We start from the raw sequence: 26,372 nt of genomic DNA on the forward strand, positions 1-26,372 counted from the left end.
GTTCTGCACCTGAGCTCTTTTCGATCGTGTCAGGTTTACTGGCTTATGAGAGCGAGGGAACAGTGTAGTGTGTTCGCTAATTATATAATAATGTGATGAATTATAGTAAATTGCAACACAAGGCACTGTTTCGTATTTTTTTACTTTTTGACATGTTTTTTACACGCAGTAAATAGCTAATACGTAATAATATATACAATTTTACAATACTCTTATATATTATAAATACATATGTTCCTACAGTAACTTCCGATTTATAATCTTCTCTAAGAGTTACTTCTTATATAACTTTATATCGGTGACATAGAAAACAATACTCATTGTTAGGCCTGTACACACGCGCAGGAATTTATGAATGTTCGCAGGTTGCAATAATTTACAAGAAGATCGCAATGACCGTGATTTGCGACACGTGTTTTACGATACAAACAGTAAACATGTAATGTCGATATTAATTAATTAATGCCCGTTCGAAATAAAATACGAAATCACAAACACGGGTCAATGACCAATACCTTAATAAGTGTACGGCTTGTTTGAAGGTTACAATAAAATATAAATTATTGTTACGGCTAACGTTCGGCTCACATTACTTCTTGTTATTTTTTAATCTTTTAAATGTTGACTTTCGTAACGGTACTTGTAAGAACAAAGAACGATAAACATTAAAAATAAAAAATAGCCAATATAATTTGTAAAAGCCCTTTAAACAAGAAATTCTGAACCAAAGTTTTTGAAATATTTCATATTTTAAAAAATATGAATGCTTTGACGCATGATTGACGCATTTTTATGATTTTTAAACGCGCGATAATTGATTAATTTCTTGCTCAAATCCAATTTCATATTAAATAATATTGATATTTAAATTGATTGACACATTAAATGCCACGCCTGACATTGTCTTCATAAAGAATATTGTAATTTTATATCATTTTTATATACATGCAGTATTTTTTGCAAACAATTAACTTTTATTCTTGTTATGCAACAATAGGTATGAAAATATAAATCAGCCTCAGGTTAGAAAGGCAAATAAGCATGTGTATCAAACGAAAAACAAGTGTTGTGTAATGTATTGCACATACAAAAAAAAATACTCAATTCAATGTACGAATACACTATCACGTAACTTAACGAATCGTATACAAACAATTAGACAAGTATTTCACAGATAATATTATGTAAAAAAAATGAACTTTCAATGACAATACATAGTTCATTTAATTGATTTGAATCCCATTATAGTTAATGTTAGTTTCAGAACGGGTTTTTCCCTCCAGCAACGCATATATAATATGACAGTCTTTCACGTAAGGGTCATATAAAATATAAATATATATATATATATATATATATATATATATCATAAGAGATAAGCCTGATTTGAAACTGCTATCTTTACTTACATCCATCTATTTTGAGCACCAGGCCATCTAGGCTTTTACAATATATACACTAACAATATTCATATGTAACATATAATTAGCCTTATAACAACGTCAGTCTGTACATTATTTGAACTCCATTTATAGTACAATGCGGGCTAATGAAGTGGTCTACGTCAGGTTGTGCATAGAATACGGGAACAGAGACAAGCTCTTAATGAATAACGTAATAATGTAAATTTGTAGCTTACAATAACATCGAGTTCGTAATCTCGATAACATTGTTTATTACCATTTATACTTGTAATAAAAGCAAGTATTCTTAATTTAGTACTTTCGATTTCTTTCTTAATCAAGTACATAAGATTAAAAAGTTTTTACAATTTCAAATATAATTAAGTTTGACCATCCGAGAATTTGATTGATTAAATTAAAATACAAGACAATTAAATGTAAGCCATTTTTTTATACACAAATAAAACGGTCTGACAAAACGAATTTCATTGTATATTGTGTCGCAGCCGTCATTTACGTTATGTAGCGGGTCCGACAGACAATATAATATAGTTTTTGAACTCAACCAATAGCGCCTTTTGCTATACAAAGGAGTTTAAATCTTGCTTTTTACAAAAGTATTTAGAATTATACCTACATAGTACATTTTTTAAGTTAAAAAAAGAGTATCATATAAGAGCATAATATATAAGGGATGTATACTAATAAGAGGTAATTTTGGCATTATTTCAAGATCTCTGCATTAATGTACATAATATCCTGGTAAATTATTCACACACAATGGAAACCAGACAACTGATATACTACATATACTACTTTTCTTTTGTAATTACATACTTACATAGATAATTACATCTAGACTCAGGACAAACAGACATGTTCGTGCACACAAATGTCTGTCCTGGGTGGGAATCGAACCCACAACCTTCGGCGTGAAAGGCAAGTATCTACCAACCACGCCAACCAGACCGTCATAATAGTAACAGTAATAAAATAAATAAATCGTTTACTTTTTATGACGAAAGGAAAAAACATTGAGACTCATAAACTGATAATAAAGTTATATAATAACAAGTATCCATTACCGCCCGCCAGTTACAATACATATATTTTTATAGTATATTTTTGTCTGATGCTGCGCTGTGATTGATGTGTACCGATATACCGAATGTCCGTTGTATTGTTTAGCGATTCGAAGTATCATTTTAAATAAGTTTTACGTTTACAAACTTTCTCTTAATAAAGAAATGTAAGTGATCGCAGTAAGTTATCAAGATCTGTAGGTAGTAAAGAATTATTCAACAAAACTATTGTATAAAGATTGCATCAGCAGGAAAAAATGTTATTTTTCTTCAATGCTCTTTAATTTTTGTTGTTTCATTAGCAGAATGTAACGTTAACGGTTGTTCTTGTTAATAAACGATGAAAAAATGTCGGAAAAGTCAACAGCAGTTGATTTATTACGTTGCAAGTTGTATATTGTAACCGGGGAATGCATTCGCGCGACTTTTATGTATATGGAGAAACTGTTGCTTGAATTTTTGCCAAGGAATACTTTTATTATCCTTATCAAAATCTTTATACGACATCAAACGGCCGACGTTGATTACAATTAATTTTATGGTTTCCATGTGTCTATATGTTACCGGACAATTGTAATCAAATCTAGCCAGACTTTTTATTAATATAAAAGGTATACATAATAAATTTAAGTTAAATTATAAACACACTTATCTTACGAAACAAAAAACATTATAAAATAAAAAAGTTAAGCGTTGTAAATAAAATGCTCCGATCACAATGTATAACTAAACAGTTTAAAAGCCGACTAGATAAATATACGACTAATTCCTTTGATAAACTGATCAAAAACGATTAAAGTATTCATTATTCATTAGAAAACCGTTGAATGTCGACATAAGTTTAATTATGGTAAGGAAACTGCAAGCATACAGTTCTTTGATATGGCATAAAATATAATTATTTAATAACTATCAATAATGTTACGAGAACATACAACGACCAATATTAAGGACCGCACCTATCCTTATTGTAGCGCAGCGTAGATTATTAACTGTAGTCTTCGATCACTAATAAGAACTTATTATATATATTTAGTTCTTTGAATTTATTACACAGCTATACATAATATATGATTGAAGGTACTCGTACTGTATGTTACGTTCACGTGCGTCACTTATATTAAATTTAAAAAAGATTTAGACATATATTGCTCTTATTTTGTTGAAATCTATACATATCAATAAAATTGAACACATTTTACAAATTGATATAATTGAATTATTATCAACATGAACCTCAATTCCTACAGATTTATTTTAGGATGTGCTCGAGGGGAGGTTTTCTTTCCAGGAATACCATCCATGAGAATATTCATCCGAATTTCAAAACATATAGTTTCCTCTTAAAGTGTGCTTTCCCATGACAATTAATAAGTCCCAAATCCTGTCGTTGAACATGTCCGGCATTGATTTTAGTGAGATTTATCACATGGACAGTTTTTATGTTGCATGCTCCAGAGTGAGCTCTACGAGTAACTTAGTAATTTTAGCCCGAAAAAAACCAACGCTAACGTCGTTCACAAAGAAGTGTTTTGATTATTAATTATAAATAAAGTTTTCAGTCAGATGAATAGTTTTTTAGTTTAATCAATTAATAAAATAAATTTAGATTGGAAGACATGCATAAAATAAATTTTTCTTCAATCCACTTAAGTCACTATAAAATATATTAAGTGAAACTATACAGATTCACAGTAAGTTAACAGTTGATTATTAAAATTAAAAAAAAAACCTTTAATATACCATTTTTTAAACAGAATGACATTTTATTCTTCTTACTTTTAAAACACAGACTTCCAAACAATCATTTATCCTTTACTTATACTTAAGCGCGAGCGAAGCCGCGGGCAGCAGTTAGTCTGATAATATATTAGATGAATAACATTTATTACACTTCCATTTGTGCGTTACTTCAGGAAATTTAATTTAAAAAAAAAGATATAGTTTGAAATCAGTAAGCAAAATGTCCGCCAATTATTTTTGTATTCAGGAAGTCATAATTAAACTATCAAACGGAAGCAACTACAACCTTGAGCAAACGACCTACTAGAGCATATACAATTAAAACTAAAATTGTATGTTTCCCAAAAAGAAAACAAATTAGCTTTATATTTTTACAACCACGTTCTAATGAAGAGCCTGGTATGTCTGTCATATAGATTTTCTTTGATTTATATTATGATTTTGGTCTTCAGCCTAGTAGCAGGCACGAGCAAATATTTACCTTGAAAGGTAAATTATTTAGTACAAAATTTAAAGATAAAATGCTTTAACGCATAAACGATAATACGCGGGGTCTTAACACGACACGACGACAACACGACAAAATAAAATAAATATTTGGTTTCGTTAACTTATTATACATACTCTAATGAAATTAAATGTCTCTTTAAACTATCACATATTTAAAAGATCGTGTTTCAGGTGTACTCGACCCGCACTCCTGCACTTGACCGGCAAGTGGCAAGCTCAATTAACAAACTTTCGCTGTGGCCTTCATATTTCGTCCCAGTGCGCCACAGCCGCGGGCGCTCAGCTTTCACGTATCGACAACTTGGTATTGTACAAAACTTTAAACTCAAAATAATGAAAAATAAATAGATCTTTCAAACTGTATTAATGTGATATGAAGATGTTATAATTGGATTGTGTACTTTCAATAAAAATAAACTCTTATCTTCTATATGTAGATTACTTTAAAACCTGTAATTATATCGTTTATTAATGACGTTTTTACTATGAAAATAACTAATTAAATAAATTTACAGTTACGAGGACAACTGCGCAATGTCTATTCCTAACTTTATTACTAATGAAGCTTAAGACTCCAGTCTAATAGTTTTGTATGTCATACTCTTACATTAGTTTTAACTGTCGCGTTGGTCTAGCTAGCTTATAAGATAGCGCGGGAGGGGCCGCGGATGCGTTATATCAACACGATCCCGCAGCCTATCCGATCCGTGCTGAGGACGGCCATCGCAGTGGTTTTAGTGGGTAAGAACCCTACATAACCTCCCTAAGGTTTCCACCGCGAGAAAAAAAAAGCTACCGTATATTACCGTGCCTCAGAAAGTTGCTGTCAGAAATACTAACCATTCCTTACATCATGAATGCGTCATCAACCTTAAGAACTAAGATATTAGGTATGTCGCTTGTACCTGTAGTTACACTGGCTCACTCACCCTTCAAACCGGAACAAAACAATAATAAGTATTGCTGTTTAACGGTAGAATATCTGATATCTACCTATATGGGCTTGCACAAAGCCTTACCAAGTGTCAATTCAATGTCGTTGTTGTTTATTTGTAGCTGGAATAGGTTATACTCAATTTGCTAAGCTCGTTTGAGAACGGTCTACCAAAATTGGTAAGGCGGACTATCAATAAGTAAATTTCAACTTCTATATGTAATAAATATTTCTAACTTTAATTTTGACTTTGACTTGAAATCTGTAACTTTAAAGCTTTCATACTAAGACATAAAAATAAAAAAAGCATTTTTTTATTTGTTCTGCCTCCACCTTAAGGCTCACGTGAAAGTAAGCACACGGGGATAGTAAATCCAATAAAACAAGTAGCACGAATCCAAACAAACGACGCTGTCCGTATAAGCCAGTGTTACTACCTAATAATATAAAGACGTATGTTTTGTTTTCCGGATTTCACACAAAACTAATAATCCGATTGATATGGAACTTTCACATTATGACAGGTTATAAGACGGACATGGGCTACGTAGTATGTTGCATATTTATTGAGATATACTGGTACGTTATTATGTCAACATAGTCGAAACACGATAAATATAATTAATACTATACATATGAAACTACGTTTGTTTCTATGGATTTTTATTTAATCTAATAAAATCTGACCTAAAATATGTAGCTAAAAATGACAGGATACTTTAATGCGTATTTTAATTATTATTAATAAGTGAAATAAATCCCTAGTAATACATTTAATTGATACCAAATAAAGTTGTTGGGAAATATTTAATAATTATATGAATAAGAATGTTATAAACACTATATGAAACAGTGCAAATCAATCTTGATACTTGTACAGGTCATGTCGTGATGGTTTCATATTGAATTCAATAAGCGTGATCACGCGCTTTGTAGTCTCGTGTCGATCTGTCACGTGACTACGATTATCATAAACTGATTATATATTTATGAATATATGGGACCATAAAGATTTATTTTTTGCGAGTAGGAAGGATGAAATGGACTAACTGGTCTCTTTACTTCTAAACTGTAACCTTATAAGCGACATTAACAGTCCCACTGAACTGCTAAGCATGGGATTTTCATAAATAAATGCTTCACTGTGACACGACTATAATAGTCCTCCAGACTGATTTCGGCTACAGCAGCCAAACTCAAGTTAGATTAGCCAACTGCGCAGGACGTATTATAGTGCAATCCGACATGAACGGAAAGAGTTTAGGCGCAGGACCAACAGCTTTACGTGCTTTTCGAGGCTCGGAAGTGTACACACTTCCAACTTGCAAACTCCGGGCTGCTATTGAAAATTTTCGACAAAAAAACTCAATAACTTTTTATTGGCCCGACATAAGATTTCAAGCGAGGACCACCTTGTCTGCGGCCTTACATGTAGCCACTAAACCAACGAGGCAGACAAACACAACTATAGACACAACTCAAACAGTATCTAGAAATATTGTGAAAAAGAGTGATAAAAGGCCATATCGTGTGAGCGATCGGACTTGCGATCGCCCCCAACTATTTGCTATTTCCTCTTTTACTCCGATCAGTTGTCAATTACATGAAACTGTTTACTGATCATTTTAATTGAAATATTGTACTTACTAAAAAATATTGCATTTACTATTACTTAAGCAGATTGCAGTGGGTTGCATTCGCTCTATTTTTATGTACGTTATTATTATAATAATAATATATTAATTAAAAATGAAATAATGACTTTTTATCATAACAACGGATGAAGCATTCAAATCAATTTAAATACAGTGTAACACAATTTTGCTTTTAAATTTTAATGTAATTTTGCAAATCATGATAGTGATACGACCTCTTGCGCTTTCGTTTATCACAATGGACACCGGACGTCACGCTTTATATTATTTGTATCCCTACTTTCACTGCCACTCAAGTTATCGCCGCTATTACAAAACACGTTTAACATTTAAAAAGGCTTTAATGGAGTTTAAAAACATCAATTTTTCATCGTGAAAGAATAGCGAAAGTGTTCGAAACACGTCTGTATGTATAGTAAATGATCTTTAAGACTTAAAGTAACGGACGGTTGGATACATTCATGTACTTGTAAAAAATGTGCTCCCATTTTTATCATTAGGAATCTTTGTTTTTAAATATTTTATATATACACCTGTATTATTATCGACGATATTAGTGTGATTGACAAAAATAATAACCATGTTTATTATATTCAAAATACATTATAAAAAAAGGAAAATATGCAGATTATTAAGGCAAATAGATTTTACATTAAAAACGTTTTGTTATATTGTAATTTTGGTTAAAACTTCACCTTCACCTTGGTCACACGTACTAGTGTATCATATATTTCACGTTTATCACAGCATGTTCAGAATCAGAAGCGTGCCAAGTGCTGACCGAATGGCACACTTTGCACTACTAACTACACTTTGTAACTACACGAAAAAGAAAGAAGAAATATTTAGAAACTTCCTAATACAACAGTCTTAACATTTTGTCTTTTTATATATTTATACAATACTAATAAAGTGTAACATACTGGCTTTAGCTTTTTATAAACTCTACTTAATACGAATCGCAAATGCAACGTAGTAAAAACAATGTAATTCAAGAAGCCTCACTAATAAGCTTAATTGGTAGTGTACCAATATTATATAGTTGGAACTTGGTTAAAAAGATAGGTTCTTTTTTTAGCTCGATTTTTAGTCATTATCCTTACTTTAAGTAAGCGCTTAAATCGTTCCTTATTACTTTATCTTACTTATTTTTTAATACTTAAAAACAATAAGAAAATGCATTTCATATATTTATCAACTGGATATATCTCTAACAAGACTACTATGATTGGAGCATAATTTCCATATTTTTATGTATCTTCAATGAAAACAAGCATAGACCGTGTAATACATGCAATATTAAAGAAATACTTTAATTCATTGATCATACTACGTAATATTGCTATATTGAATTTTTTAATGCAAATATGCAATTATACGTTACGGTGTACGTCAAAATCTTTGTACAGTTTAAAAAAATATAAAATAAAATACCTCTACAAAAACCAGATAAACGATAGAAAACAATATGACACAATTATAAATTTTAATGTCGAGATACTTATTTACAGTAAAGTAACAGCGTGTGAATGTCCCACTGCTGGGTTCAGGTCTCCTGTTCTTTTTTTTTTGAGCGAAACTTATTTAAAACATCATAACTTCAATTCAGCGGACACAACAGATAAATATATCGGCTTGGCATGATAATGTGACACGAATCAAATATATAGTTATTTAGTTGTTCTTACGTCAATCAAAGAGAATGTTGCTTTGACACCCGTGACGGTCTGTAGTTGTGAGTGACAAAATCAATTTAGGCCGTTTACATACGAGGCGTTTAACATACTTTCTAAACGTTTGCGAGCGTTATATATTTTATTAATTTAAAAATAGATAAAATATACGCCAATGATTTACTTGAAAACATAAATTCAATTTCTATCATTTAATGTTAACTCTCGTATAGTTAATTAATACTGCTCTGCGTTAATATAGAACAATAATAATATATATATATATATATATATATATATATATATATATATATATATATATATATATATTGATTTGACCTGTTAAATATGTATAAAGCAAAAAAAAAAGATCGATAGCTTTTTGTTTTTAATATTTCTTCACTAAATATGTGTCATTATATAATGTGATACCAGCCAGTATAAAGTCAATATATATTGGACATTCCTATAGTAGTTTCATCACCTAAGTCATTTTAGCCATAGAACAATCTAAAAAGCATTTTTTAATAAATTGTCAATATTCTATTTATGGCTTTTCATTTTTTACTGAGGTTGGAGACAATATTAATTTTTGCATACAAAAATATGTGTGAAAGATCAAATAATATAAACGGACAAATAGTACGAGTAGATATTATATATTGACGCTATAATCTATAATCTTTCATTAGTTTCTGTAATATGTAAAGCTATTGAAAAACTCAAACGGCCGGATTTTACACTATTATATATTGTTAAACTCTACATGCTGGACAATCTGAGTTATTTTAAAAATTCTGTTGAAATGCATGCGGAAGCGATACAGCTACGTTAAAACAGTGTCCTCAATCTATAGTTTATTTTCGAACTCATTTCCACATATACTTATTTAAATATTATTTTGTAACAATTACACAATTTTTCTTATTTCATACTTATGATTCTCCAAAAAAATAATAAAATAAATTGTTAGCAAATAAACATAAATTAGAAATAACATAATGTCTGCAACGTCCGAAACTGTATAAGTTGCGTTCATATTATATTTTAGTTTTTAAACTGAAATTATTTAACAACGTAATAAGCCACTGTTAACCATCTACATCGCCAATGCGCCACCAACCTTGGGAACTAAGTCCCTTGTGTCTGTAATTACACTTACTCACCCTTCAAACCGGAACCCAACAATACCAAGTACTGCTGTTTTGCGGTAGAATATCTGATGAGTGGGTGGTACCCACCCAGACGAGCTTGCACAACGTTCTACCACCAGTAAATAATATTTAGTAAAAGATATTTCTCAAACAAAATAAAGGTTAATTTTATGGGCATCGTGAAACACTTAATTATTACTTACCTAATTGTATCATTAAAGCTATGTATCTTAATCTGCAATTAAAGAAACGATTAGCTATTTACTAATTATAACATTTAAATAACCAATAAATATTTTTCCATCAGTTTTCTATTTTATCTTTACAAATATATTTATTTACAGTACGAAGTAAATTATAAACGTAAAATTAGCACACAAATAACCTTTGGCTATTATAACAGTCTGTTATATCCCATTGGCCTATAGGCCATTTACACTCTGTTAATAATATATCTTTACCTAATTACTAAATAAAATATTTTATGATTAACGTAATATGGCCTAACTCATAAACGTTATTTAGTACGTGATTAGTTATAGAATGCTGTGTCTTCTTCTTTCGAATGTCAAATCAATAAAGACAAAAAGAGATAAATCAGCGTTTAACTAAAAAGCCGATAAGCAACGTTTATGAGGAAGGCCAATAGTGTCCGATTTAAGATTTAAAAAAGTAGAAAATGTAACAATACGTCATGGAAATAGAAATCATTCTAATTAAAAAAAAAATAACTTATGTTATTATAATTTACAGAAACAATATTGATGATAATAAAGAAGACTCTTGCTCATTTCAAATAATAAGTAATTCACTTAAAAGGTGTCTTTTGTTCAATTTGTTTACAAAATATTTGCATGCGCTATGAATAAACGGTGTATTAGTATTCATTTATATTCAATAATGTAAGAGGAAGTGTCCGTTTGAACGTGGAAAGCAATTTGCTTGTATGATTAAAGGAGATGAATAATTAATAACCTGCATTAATGTTATAAGTGTGTTGACAAAAAAACATGTTGTTGTGGACTGCCTTGTGATCTAGTAGTTAGCTTATGAAGGTTATAGATTCCGAAGTCCTGGATTCAAATCATGTCTCGGACCAAAAACAAGTTATTGGGTTTATCCGCAAAGAATTACTCAATTTAGTATTTATTTGGCAACAATTAAATCATATAGTTGAAAACACGTCAAGCCGTAAATTATTTTCTATCTCCCTACGGTTGTATCAGGTTACAGGCCCATCAAACAATGAAACTCGTTCGTTCGCTAGTCTTAGAGCCGAGATGGCTCAGTGGGTAGAACGCGTGTATTTACGACTTACTTAACAGGTCGTTACCTCACTTTTTACTTTTTTTTTAGTTCGCTAGTCTTAGCTGAGGATGACCGTCTAAAAAACAAAAAAAATCAAAGAACAAAATTATTTATATGGTCTAAAAGGCTAACTACTTATGTGTCTAATATGTCCGAAAATATTTCTGACAATTTTTACACTTTTTATATCTGAATGTGTCGCCTTTGTTTATTAGCTAGTAGTTTGCGCAAGTTTTAAGTTACCTACATTAATTTCATTAATATGTTCATAACTTAATACGTTCATTTATTTTAAGGTGCACACTAAATAGTTTGTTCTAATTTTCGTAACAGTATTTTTGTCATACTCTGAGGTGGAAAATTAAAAAAAAACAATCATCGTTTTTGAGGCGAAACTAAATTAACGAAATCTGATTATGATACTAGATTTATTGGAAAAAAAATATTGCGTAACATGTATTGCAATCATTTACAAAATGAAATGTTGTGTCCACAGACTTCAACATCGTGTTGACATTCGATTAAACGGTAGTTTTTTGATTATTTTACGGAAACAATATTTATTTGCCTAGAAAAAGTGTTGTATACGTTAACCTACGATAAGAGCTAGTAAATGTTCAACTGCTTGGCAAATGCCTTCTTCCCAGTTCAAGACAAGCTTTGGGGCCTCTTCCACCACGTTTAATTACGGATTAGTTTCTTTATATCATTCTCAGACAGGACCCCGTTAGAGTTGTATTATAAATGTAAATCAATAATAAGTTTCTTTACTTACAGTTAGAAGGTAAAAATAGTTATGTTTTCATTCAAGATTTTCCTGCTATCTCTACCTGAGAGATTGTTGCTAATTGGCGTTTAGCATAGTCGTTCCATCTAGTATTCTGGGTTTATCTAACATCTAATCTTAGGATTTTACTGTTAGCTTATGTGTGTGGCCCGTGATAGCATTGTCTATAAAGTTCAATATAACTTGATAAAACTTACAGTATATTTAATATCATATATATATCAACGTCAATGATAAAATTTCAATTTAGAAAAAAGTAATTTTCGGCTTTTTCAAAGGTGACATGGTCTAGTAACTAGAACACGTGAATCTTAATGAACATGTGGGTTCAAACCCGAGTAAGCACTAGTGAGCTTGGAGGTGCTTAGTTTATGTTAATTCATTTCGTTGTGAGAAAACCTTCATGTGTGGGATGAAATTCCGCTATATGTGCAACCCAGTCATAGAGCAACGTAGAGGAGTAAGCTTTAAGCCTTTTTCTCAAGATGAGAGCTCGGCTCAGCAGCGGATCATTTATATGCTACCAATTTACTTTTCTTTACAGTTGACAACATAATCAACATACTAAACAAACAATGATCATTAGCTTGAAAATAAATTACTTGCCTACAACGACGGTCCAGTTTTCAAGTAGGGCAACATCACCTAGTACGTAGCCGATACAATTGCAATTGAGATTTCCACTTTAATTGCAGCAAGGATTAACGATTCACTAGTTCACGTCGTGACCAAAAACGCCTATTTCGATTTCTAAACACGTGCAATTTATTGAGAAAATAAAATTACATTAATCACACAATAATAAATTGCAAGCAAATAGCAAAATTATTTAATACAATTAAGGACATAAAATTAGATACATCAAAGTGTTGTTTTTTACATAAATTTACATTACACGTTATGTCTTCAACGAAAAAACAAGGAAATTTCTAAGATAGCCGAGAGTCAATATTAATACCTCCGCAATTTATTAAACAAAAAGTTCACGACGAGTATCAAGACTAGTCGTGTTGCGTCGTGAGTACATTCCGTCGAGGCCTGAATTGGCCATTTTCTATAAAATAAAAGACAAATAAGCGTAATCTTGAGCCGTTCCGAGGTCAGGCGTGTTGTGCCCCGCATTGTCTTCAAATATAACAGGGTAATCGCCCCCTCATTCCTTTAACATCAACCAAGCGTGTCTTCTGTCTAAAATTGGTTCTACAATTGTCCACGTTGTGAAATTTTATGCAACATCGTTACTTCTTAACATATAAAAACACGTAAATTTATATATGTGGTGATGACAGTATAGATAATAAAGAATTGTTTGCGTCTTGCAATTCACTTTATATATTAAGTATTTAATATTTAAATTATATTACTCCGATTTTTTATGTATCTACTTTCCTCAAAGATGCAATTTTCTATAAAAACAGACTCGTGTCTAAGGCTGTATAAATTATGCTAAATGTTTTATAAATACAAGTAAAGCTAAATAAATATTTTATTTGAAATACTCCTTTTTACATCAATTTTATCATTATCTTAATTATTATTAATTTACCTCTGCTTATTTTGAAAGACTTGTAATGAATTTGTATGTATGTATGACTTTTGTATTGCAATTAATTAATGGAAAAATGTAAAGTGATCATAAATATTTTAACAATTAAGCGTATATTAATAATTTGCAGTTGTAAGCGTTCGATATTTGTACAAATTACTTTAAATGTATAAAAAGAAAAAGTTTTTAAATGTATACAAAGAAAAAAATCAATTTAATTTATGTATAGATAGTTTTTGTCGATATACATGTACTATTCACAAAGCTTTTAAGCATCTAATTTATTATCTCGACATAATAATTACAAAAAAATATTATAAATTTAAGTAGGTCGGGTCGCTCTTTGGTCACGCTATGCAATGCATTAGTGAAATATGTTGTTCGATTAACGGTTCCTCTTTGCCAATGAAAACGTCATAATAAAAGTAATGTCGTAAGTTCTTAAAACACTTATGTAAAATTGACAATTTACATTCAATTTTCAAGATTATGATGTGTTGGAAATTATTATCTATATTAAACTTTTTATTTGAATATGATGTTAATTAATTAAAAAATATACATTTGACATTTTATTTAAAAAAAAATTATAATTTTAAATAAATTATTTATTAATATATTAAGGAAGTGATTTTATTTGAATTTATTCTATATCTTTAAAACTAGCCGGCACGAACATAACTAATATATTATATTAGTGAGATTACAGATGGAAAAAAACGAATGCGAATTAAATATTTTAAATACGGACAAAATTCGTAAAATAATCTTCTGTACTATGTAAATAGGCAACCGATTTTCGATATTTGGTAACTAATGAAAGCCTAATTAGTGTTCGCAACAAAAAAAAATTAAAATATAAATAGAAAAAGAAATATTCAAATATATTTACAATAATGATTATAATCGAATTTCAACCACTAGGCGAACACGAGTATAATATAATTATAATTATTTAGATATACTTAGTATTTACAAGTAATATTTTTGGTTTATATTTAATTTATAAAATATTCATAATTCAAATGCTCTATTTAAAAGAGGAAGTATGAGCATATACTTACAACCGACCACACAACCAAGATTACGTGTGGGTGGCCATAATGCATCAATGTGAAAATCCTCTAGGGTCTTTCATATTACATACATGTAATAAAAATAAGTCAGTTAAAATTTTGTTCGTAAATTTATTTAAAAGAGCATTTCAAATAATTTCATAAAAAACGCAAACAGTGTGATACGTGTATTTGTAAATTTTTAATTTTTAAAAGAATATGAATCTAATTTTCATTATAAGCCAAGACCTTAAAGGAAGATTGCGTATTGAAACTAGCACCTCCGTTTTAACGTAATTGATTTGTGTTTATATTCATCTTGTGTTTGGTGAAGGAAAACATCGTGAGGAAACTTGAATATAACGGATGAAATGTTGCCACATTTATATTCATCAGCAAATACTGGATCAGTGTAGGGATCCTCCAAACCTTTTCTTTTTGGGAGACTTTCGCCGTCATGTTATGTAGCGTGCCACGTTTACATTTACAGTAAGGTCCTCCAGACCGATTTCAGCCACGTGAGCAAATCACAAGAGAGATTAGCCAACTGCGCAGGACAGATTATAGTGCACAAGTGTGTGTGCAAATACAGGTGCACTCTCTATTCCCTAACTTATAATCCGATGGGACGGCAATCTGACACGACCGGAAAGAGGTCAGATGGTGCAGGACCATCGGCTTTACTTGCTTTACGACGCACGGGAGTATATACACTTCCAACTTGCATACTCCGGGCTGCTATTGAGAATTTTTGCATAACTGCCCAAAAAAGTGTGTGATTTTTTCAGGGTTCATGTATGTATTTGAATTTTTTTATTCCATCATAAGTTATAAATACCTGAACAGATTTAAATGCAGAGTGAGAGGAGTTACAATTACATTCATTCATTCAAAAAATCCACATAACTGAAAAGAAAAAAGATACACGAAATAACAATGAACACAATATCTTTTGTCCCAAATGTTTATGTTTTTAAATTGACTATGGTATTAATATGAATAGAAGACAAGTCCTCAAAGCTGGGTTTGTAATAAGGGCAATTTATGGACGTAAGAAGATTGCGCTTGGAGTAATCTTACGTTAGCCTCAGGCACACTCTTCCCACAGCATAAATTGTTGCGATTTGTGATACCCAACAACGGACGGTTTTAGCAAATCGTTATAGAATCATATTCTACGGTAATGCGTATTGCGTACTAACGGGCGCGTTATAACAATTACACAATTGTACGTTTAGAGGTAAAACGTTACAGATTATTTTGTCTTTTTAGCGATGATCATTTCGATGCAATGAAACTTAAACACAGAACATAGAGCAGAACAAGGAAAATATACAAAGGACGGCGTAACGTTGCGATAGCGACTTGAATCGGTACCTTCCTACCTCGGTAGAGAAGAAAAGTGAAAAGGTACTATTTTATTAGAACCTATAAAAAAAACCTAATATAAATCTTTATATTAGGTCCTTACATATGAAATTGGCGTTTTGTACGGGAGGAATATAAAGTTTTTTTTTTTTTGTAAAATATATTTAATTAATCAAAGTATGCACCTTCTCCTCAAATAGGGAGAGGAGGCCTTAGCCCAGCAGTGGGACATTTACAGGCTGTTACTTTACTTTACTATTATGCATCGTTGTTATCTATGCACTTTTGCCATCTCATAGGTAGTTCATTGATCCCTTTACTAAAAAAACCATGGGGGCGAGAATCAATAAACTGTTTGAAGGCGGTTTGGACTGCCGCATCGGAGTTGAATTTTTTTCCTTGTAAGAAGTTGTCCAATTTCCGGAAAAAATGGTAATCTGATGGAGCAAGGTCCGGGGAGTACGGTGGATGTCGCAGACATTCCAATTGTAGCTCATCTAACTTAGTAGTTGGTACTTAGTCTCGATTGTTTAGCAGCTAGTTCTTCCTTCATGGTTTGCAGTTGCTGACAATAGATATCTGCCGTAATCGTTTGGCCAGATTTTAGAAAGCTGTAGTGAACGACACCGCCGCTAGTCCACCAAATACTCACAAGTAACTTTTTCTGAGTCAATTTTCGTTTAGGGCAGGATTTGGCTGGGTCTCCAGGATTCAGCCATTACGACGAGCGCTTCCGATAATCGTACAGTATCCACTTTTCATCACAAGTAATGATTCCATTTAAAATCCCTTCATTATTGTGTCGGTTGAGCAAAGTAACACAGCAGTCGACGCGTGTTTACAAGTTCGATTCACTCAATTCATGAGGTACCCATCGTTCAAGTTTTTTTCCCGATATGCTTCAAGTGGATTAATACAGTTTTATCACTTACCCCGAAGCCTGCAGCTATCTCTGAAGTGCTTTGTGATGGATCGGCTTCTGTGTTGTGAATGACTGTTTTTAAAACTCAAATGTACCAGCTAAATGAATTTACAAATTTGAATATGGAATTCTTAACCAAAGAGGAGATATTTCAGATCAAAGTGGTCAGTACGACAAAACGCTCATTTCATATGTAAGGACCTAATATCAATATTTGTATCATAACGATGGAGAGTTTATGTGAACGTTTAGTTAAAAGCATTAATCTCAGTAACTACCAAAGTAATTTAAATAATTTATTTTGCGTTACACAGTCCATTTATTGAGCAAGATTAAAGGGTATATAGCTACACCGTGCTACTCTAAGTAGAGGATAAGTAACCATAAATGACAACCAATAAGGTCACCCTTAAGGCACAACTAATAAATTATAAAAAAGGTAACATGTTAATATTATATTCAAAAGCGGTCAGTTTTAATTTAGCTGTATATAAAAAATATATAATTAAGAGGAATATATTTCGATCTATGCTGCGATCTATAAATACTACAAAAACGTTATGGCGTTGACTATTTTAACCGTTAGTTTAAATCACCTATTGCAAAACACAAGGAATAATTTAATATGTAAAACGACAGTCTCAGAGATGTCTGGTGGCGACATAGTCCAACATTCATCACGTCGGCTTATTGACCGGTTGAAAGCGACAAGGGTCTCCGGACCGATTTGATTTACACCTCACTTTCGTAGTTGTACCGTTAACGCTTTTAAACTGGCTGTCGATAAGAAAGTCGGCAAAGCAAGACAGATGGACCACATGTTGCCTAATTATTGGAGTTCCTTAACGGGAGCTCCAGAGATGTTGCAAAATTACCTTTATAGTCAATTATAGCATTTACATAATGATATATTTATACATAATGTGCAGTTCATAAATGTTCATCTTATATAAACAACAATGATTAGGCAAAATGGTCACAGGAAATGTTTCAAAGAAATAAGAAAAAATCTTACTTTATTTTATAAGTGTAAACGGTTTATTTTATAGAAAATTAAATGTAATAAGTCACTATTGAAAATGATCGCTTCCAGGTTTTTTTTAGTCATAGTTAATAAAATTGTATTTATGTAATAATATATTTTAATATTTAAACAAGCAGTAGATAATAATTAAGTAAAGTAATACTAAATCATGTGAATCTAATGTCATAAAATAATAATTTAACAAATTAAATAACATTTAATATATTAAACCAGTTAACACTATCTATATTAAATTATAAATAAGCTTTATACTATAATTGAATAGATATCTTTAGAAGAAAAATGGTATGAGTAATACATGATTTTTAAATATGGAACCCGGCCAGACAATTATTTAAAATTTTCACGGTTGTATCGTCCATTTGCATCGATTATTCTTAATTTGTTTGACTGTAAGCAGGCCAATCCGATAAACGCTTGCGCCCCGCTTCACACGCCGGTTTTAACCATTATCATAACATTTAGTTCCTATATCTCGTTAATTCGAAACGGCGCGGCATAACTCACAGTTTGTAAGACATGAAATAATTTTAACTAACAATCAAATAGAGATTCTAAGGTCAACCTCAATAGACGAACGGTAACTTAGTAACGGCGGAAAGCAGTCTTTCGTTTCCTGTTGGGTTATTACCGGACCAAACTCCTATCTTGAGAATGGATTCTTAGTTTCTGCTAAATATTAGTAAAACTAAAAAAATAGCATCGTTATAGGTACTTACGTTGCCGAGGAAGCCGCTGCATGGTTGTATGGGCGGTGGAAGCGGCGGCAGCTCGGGAGATCTTCGCATGCTATGCGCACGCTCCTCCGTCTGACCCATTGCTTAGTTGTTTCGCATTACTGTTACGAAAAATCATAAAAAATACATTTAAAAATAAGTGAAACAGAGTCTTACAATACTAAAGTTAAAAAAAATTTATAATAGAATGGTATAAACGCTCAACTTTTGATTATCTAAAAATATTTTCAATAGATCGGCATAAAATCATTCATTAAAAAACAAACAATTAAAGTTCTTATAAACTTCTTATCTTTAATAACGCTACCTTGAGTTTTACGTTATTGTGAAAAAAAAACAACATCGATACATAAATATTTAGTAGTTGGTGACTTAATGTTTTCATAGTGTATTGCATGAATGGTATATTTACCAATAATATATGTATGTACTATATGATTACTAATTACATTCAAGGATTTCAAGCAAACCCTGGCGCGCTAGAAACCTAAAACCTTATAACGGAGTATTTATTTCTACTGCAGCGACTCGTGAACAGGTTTACATACAAATTATGCACTAATGTGAATATTAGAATATGAAGACGTCTCATTCATAATCTGTTGGGAGTTTCACCTAAATATACAGTTTTATCGATGTTTCTCAACGGACTTGACGTTTTTGCGTAAACCTGTTTTTTTTAAATAAGCTCAATCATAACTACTGCTATTTGCTTAATATCTATCGCTATTTTTATTTGTTCGCTTTCGTTACGTGTTTGGGCTAATATCAAATAGAAATTTATACATTTAAAAATGTTGTATGACATAGATTTTTCCCGAAGAAAATTTGTTACGATCGATTAAAAATATTTCAATCTCGCTAAATTATTCGTACGTAATTATTGTAGTATGATATCCTTCTTATTTGTAGATTTTCGTCAAGGCGGCCATTTTAGCGTATCTCACAAGGCAAGTGAGCAGGATATATCATGTTATATCAGGTGTGTGTTCGTGTGTGTATCAATGCCCACACACAGGAGTAAATAATTTTTATTCCTTCACTCTCATAATCCGATGACACGGCAATCTGACACGATTGGAGAGAGCGCTGGATCAACGTCTTTCTGTGTTTTAATATAAGAATAAATAATATACGTTATTAAATCAAAAAGCAATGGTCAATTTACCATCAGATGATAGTAGCCAGCTAAGGCCTAGATCTTGGCACTGGTATAAGCTACTTATGATAGTGGCACCATTCATGTTTCTCCTAACATGGGATCTAAAACGTTGTTCCTTATCCCTGTAATTAACTCAATTACCCATCAAACCGAAACAACGCAGCAGAATTTTGGGTGGTACCCACACAGACGAGTCTGCTCAAAGCAACGACCATCTGTGAAGGATCTAACTAAACGTAACGATGAATTGCATTGAAAATGCTCTTAGCTGATAGAATGAAAAAATGAGGAGCAAAAAAAAGATTATAATAGAGGTTTGACCTAATCGTGCTAATCCAATCACGATGTTCCGCACTTATATTTTATTTCTGTATCGAATCGAGTAAAACACGATTATGTCAAAGACTCGCGGATGTACGTGGGACTTTGCGTACAGCGGTTGGCGGACGAGGCCGAATATTAACCTCTGATAAGGGTGTGGCTTTAATGGCACGCATTATGTAACTTTTTACGGTCAGCTTAATGAGTGCGATAAATCACATGTTTTTATATTCATTTCTTATTATGAATATAGATGTGAATCGTGTTATTTCAATAATCTTAATTGCGCGGAAATGTCTTTGAAAGATAAATAAAATATTTGATAAATTATGTTTGCTTGACATTTTCACGTTTTTATAAATATTCCGATATATCACTTGTTGATTTATCATTTTTTATTGATTTGATAGAATAATATTGATTTAATCAATGTTTTAGTTTCACTTTTGAGCGTATCAAGTATAGAAATAATGTAAAGTACCTACTTATGGTGGATCATATATCTAACTGAAACTTCGATTAATGTTAAATTATGTCTTAATAGCATTATGACTGTGATTAAATAGAGCGAGACAAAAAAATAATATTTCGTTTTAAGAAGTAACCTTCAGATACTAATGGAATCATTGACAGTTGAATCTTGACTGTGCTTTAAAGTAATCCGAGGAGACATTAGACTTCAATGTAACTCAACGCTCAGTTTCTCTGGTAATGGTGATACTTGTATATTTGTAATGTTAACTTCTTTTGAAACCTATCCGTTCTCATGAATTCACTCTTATTGATCGGATACTTCTTGCTAGTGTGATACTTCGAGACGACTTTGAAATGTTGTCATTTATTTTAACTAGTATTGCGTGTGGTCAAAATTCAACCCTCGTGTATAGATATACACGGTACTTTTCGAATGATATAACTTTTACAATTTCCCATTAACAATAATTTACAATGCATAGGTTTAGATTTAACCAATGTGTAAGGTTGTCCTCATAATAACAGTAAAACTTTATAATCGATATATATTTTAAAATGCAGACAAAAAAAAATATGCCAAAAAATAATCTAGATTGGTACATTTTCTATTCATAAAATTATCTTAGGTAAATTATCTTGTTTTATTTACCTAATTCGTTTGATAAACTTAAGCATTTAATGTTATAATTTAATAGCGAAAATGTTTTATTATATACTATATTTATTTTTTCTTCAATATACATCATAACTGGTATAAGATAATTTTGATAAATTGCATATATTTTATGTATCTAAATCACTGCAGCAATAGTTACTGTTACCGATTATTGCAACAGCTAAGTTCTTTATTGAAGGGAGAAATATTATCAAACTGAAGTAAAAAGTGTGCGCTATCGATAAATAAAACAAACAGGAAGGGCCCAGTTGGTTCCTGGTGGTACGCATTATAACGGACTTTTCATGAGAATCGCCCTTACCCGTACTTTCCCGTGGAAACTTCCCACTTATAGATTGAATTGTTATTATATCGACAAGGGAACTAGTGATTCAATTCTTTCACACATTAAATATTCTAAAACTTTGGTTCCTTAAGTATGAAGAAGTTAAGATTTAAGGAACGGAACAAGTGAATTTATATATTTTAATGCAATATCTTGTAACATTGATATTGTGAAAATTCCTTATGGCAAACAAGGGATAATTTGTTATCTTTTGTACGCGAAAAACTTGAGTTATACATTTGTCGCTGCACCAATTGATAAAATTATATCTCAACTAAGCGCCTCTAAGTGATTGTTATATGATATAGGTACTTAAAAAAGTAGTTTTTTCGTCAAAAGAAATGAATGGTAACATTTTAAGCCGACTTAAAAAAGAAGGACGTTATCAATTCGATCTTATTTTTTGTGGGTATGATAGCGTCGATGACTGTGAACCGATTTCGTTTGTTCGTTTTTTCATTTTGTCAATTATATATTGCGGGTGATCTCAATTGTATTTGAAAAAAGTACAGCTCGATAACGATTACATAGAAAACATGTAGTTTTGTCACTTGTATATACTATACTTCTCTGATATCAACCAAATTCTTCGCCTGATGTGATTCGATTAACGGTTAATGGTTTTTTTACGATAAATTAAAAAACAAGATGTTGGTGGTCCTAAAAACTTTAAAGCAAAAATACACCCGTGAGGATGGGAAAGAGTGGAAAATTAGGGGATTCGTCAATTGTTGTTTGTATATTACTAAATTTATATGAATTATTTCATTTTAATAATATTTTCAGGGTGTTTTGTATAGGTAAATTAGAAGTAAAACAATCACCACTGAGGAATTCAAAACTATGTTACAAAAAAAAACAGTGCAGTTTCATTTTAGCAACGCGTTCAATAGGCCCAATATGAAATATAAAAACTATGACAAAAAATCAAAACCAAAGTTTATTATTGAAACAAATATTAAAATCGAATATAAAATTTAACTTGCATGTACACTTAAGCTAAAGACTTTAAAAATAATATTTGAATATTTATAATACCTAGCCAGTTCGTTTCCAGTTCGTCCCAAAATGAGAATTTTCTTTAATAATTTATTATATATAATACAATTTCGTATGAACGTTATACAATAATGTTATTTGATAACAATAATAATATTTGAAATAAAATTTTGGAAATATACAAGTTTTTAAAGGTTTTAATTATTCATTTAAGGTTATGTGTGCTTTAACCGGATCAGTGTAGATTACGAGAAGTTCGTATAAATACTTGCAAGATGCAAGTTACACGTTAAACAACAATCTTACCACCAACAACGTTAATTAAGACGAACTCGACTTTGAGGATCCAGTCATTAAAGAGCAACATTTATCTTACAGGCAATATATTATATCCAAGATAACGCGTTAACTGATAGGCGATAGTAATTACACTCAGCTACACTACAATACTAGTGAGTTATTATGTTTTCACTTGCGAAACGTCTCAGTTTACGCTACATTTATTGTCAAGTGCATATTACATTACAATCCTGTACTAATAGCTTTAATCGACAATTTGGCATTTGTTAAACGTAAAGGCAAGATTAATCGTACTATTTATATAATGATAAGATTTCAGAAAAAATTACATACTCAGTGTTAAATTTTAAAGTTGTATGTGTACGGTTGAAACTTGAGGTTCCGCTTCGTTTATCGTTTGATCGCCCGATTACATCGAGTTACCGAGTTCGGCCATGTTACACATTAACAGACTAAAGTAATTAATATAGTAATAATTCAAATAGTGTATTTTAATAATAATAATATCTTGGGACATTTTTCACATACTGCCATCTGATCCAAATTAAGCTTGTACAGAGCTTGTACTATGGAAACCAGACAACTGATATATGTACTACATATACTTTTTTTCTTTTGTAAATACATACTTATATAGATAATTACACCCAGACTCAGGACAAACAGACATGTTCATGCACACAAATATCTGTCCTGGGTGGGAATCGAACCCACAACCTTCGGCGTGAAAGGCTAGCATCCACCAACCTCGCCAACCGGCTCGTCTAATTTCTATAGTCAGTTACTTGTTATTATACTCGGGTATAATGTAGGTTAAATTTACGCACGTTACATTACATAAATGTTATGAACTAACAAATGCAATATTTAACTCAATACCTATCAGCTAGTAGTAGGGCTTTATGCTAGCTTGCGCTGTGTGGGTCACTCATCAGTTATACTACCGCTAAACGTCAAAACTTTGTATTGATGTGTTCCGGTTTGTCCGGTTCCGGATCCAGTTATTAATGATCATAGATGTTATGAGCGTTTAGCTGCGTTTCTAACAAAAAATAATTGGAAACTTTTGTGTTGTTAGGAAAAATTGATACCATTTTGTATAATTATTGATGAATTTTTTTGATAAAAAAAAATCTACAGTCAGTAAGCTAATTTCATATGTACGGACAAAATATATTTACCGATTGTAGCCACAACTTCAGATTACCGGGAACTTTAAATAATTTTCAATAAGACCAATTTACAATGATTATATTTCTCCTTTTCTTTAAAATAACAATTATAAAATGTCCGTATGCCTTATCGTATATCAAACAACAACAACAAAAATCCCTCTTTTATTACTGTTAATGTCAAAACTACAATATCATTTTCTAAATTTATTTATAAAGATCGAACCAAGAAGTATCTATTACATTAATAAAAATCTGAAATTAAATATAACTCAATAACTGGGATAATTTTATAAAACTTATAATGATTCTTTATAATTATTTACAAATATGTTAAGTTAAATAATTCTATAGGCTTACATGACATTTATTTTTAAAATGCCTTGACTTTAAAACAGTCAATTACAAGCAAAATAAAGACCTAGCGTAACAAAATAAAAAAAAATGCAAATATACATATTTAAAAAACACAAACAGCCAAATTATGCGTAACGATTACATTGTAACTTATTTTAAAAGGTAACATTTATATGTATAGGTTTATTTTTGCATGACAAGTCAAAGTATTTTGTATGTCACAGAATATTATTAAAACATACCATCCCAGTTTAAGAGCGTCAATCAACTCAAGAGTGGTTATATCAAAATCAGTCCTGTCGTAGTTATATAAAAAAAACCCGTGTACTTAAAGCACAAAATGAATTCTTAGATTTCATCCATAGACCTTTCACAGCTTTTTGACATAAGAAAAAAATGGCTCTTACCATGTCAATGTCTACGGTAACACAAATGTATTAACTTAATAACTTTTATCTATTCTTTCATCTTTATCCAAAAATATCAATTAAAAAAAGATTAAGATTTCAAAAAAATATAAAAACATTTTTGAAATAGTCTATATAATAATGTTTTTTATTAAATACCCCTATTAGTAACCCTAGTCATGATTGAGACTCGAGACCATAGATCGTCGCCCTCGCAATTACGTTGCGCCGGAGTGTTTTTATCTGGGGATTAATAATTGCTAGCTGCACTAACGTTGTGGAGAAAAAAGTATCCGTACAACTTCATGATTCGTTTCCTCGTGATATCTAGTGAAGTTACAATTTCAGTATTGGCGTTTTGAATAATTGTTTTTATAATAATAATAGTCCTCTAGGCCGATTTCGGCCAAATGTGGCCAATCTCAAGGATTAGCCAATTGCGCAGGACATATTATAGTGCACAAGTGTGTGCACCCAAACCAAACTCTCATAATCCATGACCAGATAGAGTTCAGGCGCAGGACCATCGGCTTTACGTGCCTTCCAAGGCACGGGGGTATACACACTTCCAACTTTCATACTTCGGGCTGCTATTGAGAATTTTCGACAGAAAAACTTTTTTATTAGTCCGACCTGGGATTTCAACCCAAGACCACCGGGTCTGCGGCCTTACATTTAGCCACTAGACCAAATTTTTTTATAATAATTTAAAAAAAAAACATTGCACATTATAAAAACTCCAGAACTAATGTACTTACGTAAATAAAAGTTTTAATCGAATAAACATTGTGCGATTGTACGATTTCATTCATTTATAATTATTTATAAGATTAAAACGCAACATTTTTCAAAAATGAGAACTCTATCCACACGTTATCATTACATGTTCTGTCATTATTAACCAAAACATTTCCTCCTAAAATCAGAATCAAAATGTGAAGATTATCGCACGCAACACCAATAACGATGACATCCTTGCCAGAAAATTTGAGGTATATAAGACTATGTAGACAAGTCTCCGTTTATGGGAGGCTTCGTGGTACCGTAAGCCCGGCGGGTTTGACAAAGAGTCGATTCGACCGTATCTTACCATCGTTCGTGACTCATCCATCCGTACCGATTATCTCTGAGTAATGTGCCGGTGAACTCGAGAGCTCTCAAGGTTCCACGGGACTATATTGGAATGAAAAGTTAAAAATGGGCTGCAACCTATTCATTGCTATGATTGTAATACGTAAATTCTATAAAATATTTATT

The 26,372-nt window shown here is 31.4% G+C and overlaps 1 protein-coding gene across 2 annotated transcripts in view; it reads right to left on the bottom strand.

Moving 5' to 3' along the window:
* The window catches only part of LOC126772357 (leucine zipper putative tumor suppressor 2 homolog), a 96,104-nt gene that overhangs the window by 64,164 nt on the left and 5,568 nt on the right, over positions 1-26,372 (bottom strand). The window contains exons 1-2 of one of the 2 annotated variants that reach the window (XM_050492695.1): positions 24,361-24,375; positions 18,905-19,023 (exon numbers count right to left, since the gene is read on the bottom strand). In XM_050492695.1, coding sequence (XP_050348652.1) covers positions 18,905-19,003 — 99 coding nt within the window. In that variant the 5' untranslated portion in view covers positions 19,004-19,023; positions 24,361-24,375. Of the gene's footprint in view, positions 1-18,904; positions 19,024-24,360; positions 24,376-26,372 lie in introns of those variants that run through there. The other variant, XM_050492694.1, reaches the window with a different exon arrangement.

This window comes from Nymphalis io, chromosome 12 (genome assembly GCF_905147045.1).
Source record: "Nymphalis io chromosome 12, ilAglIoxx1.1, whole genome shotgun sequence".
Classification (NCBI taxonomy): domain Eukaryota; kingdom Metazoa; phylum Arthropoda; class Insecta; order Lepidoptera; family Nymphalidae; genus Nymphalis; species Nymphalis io.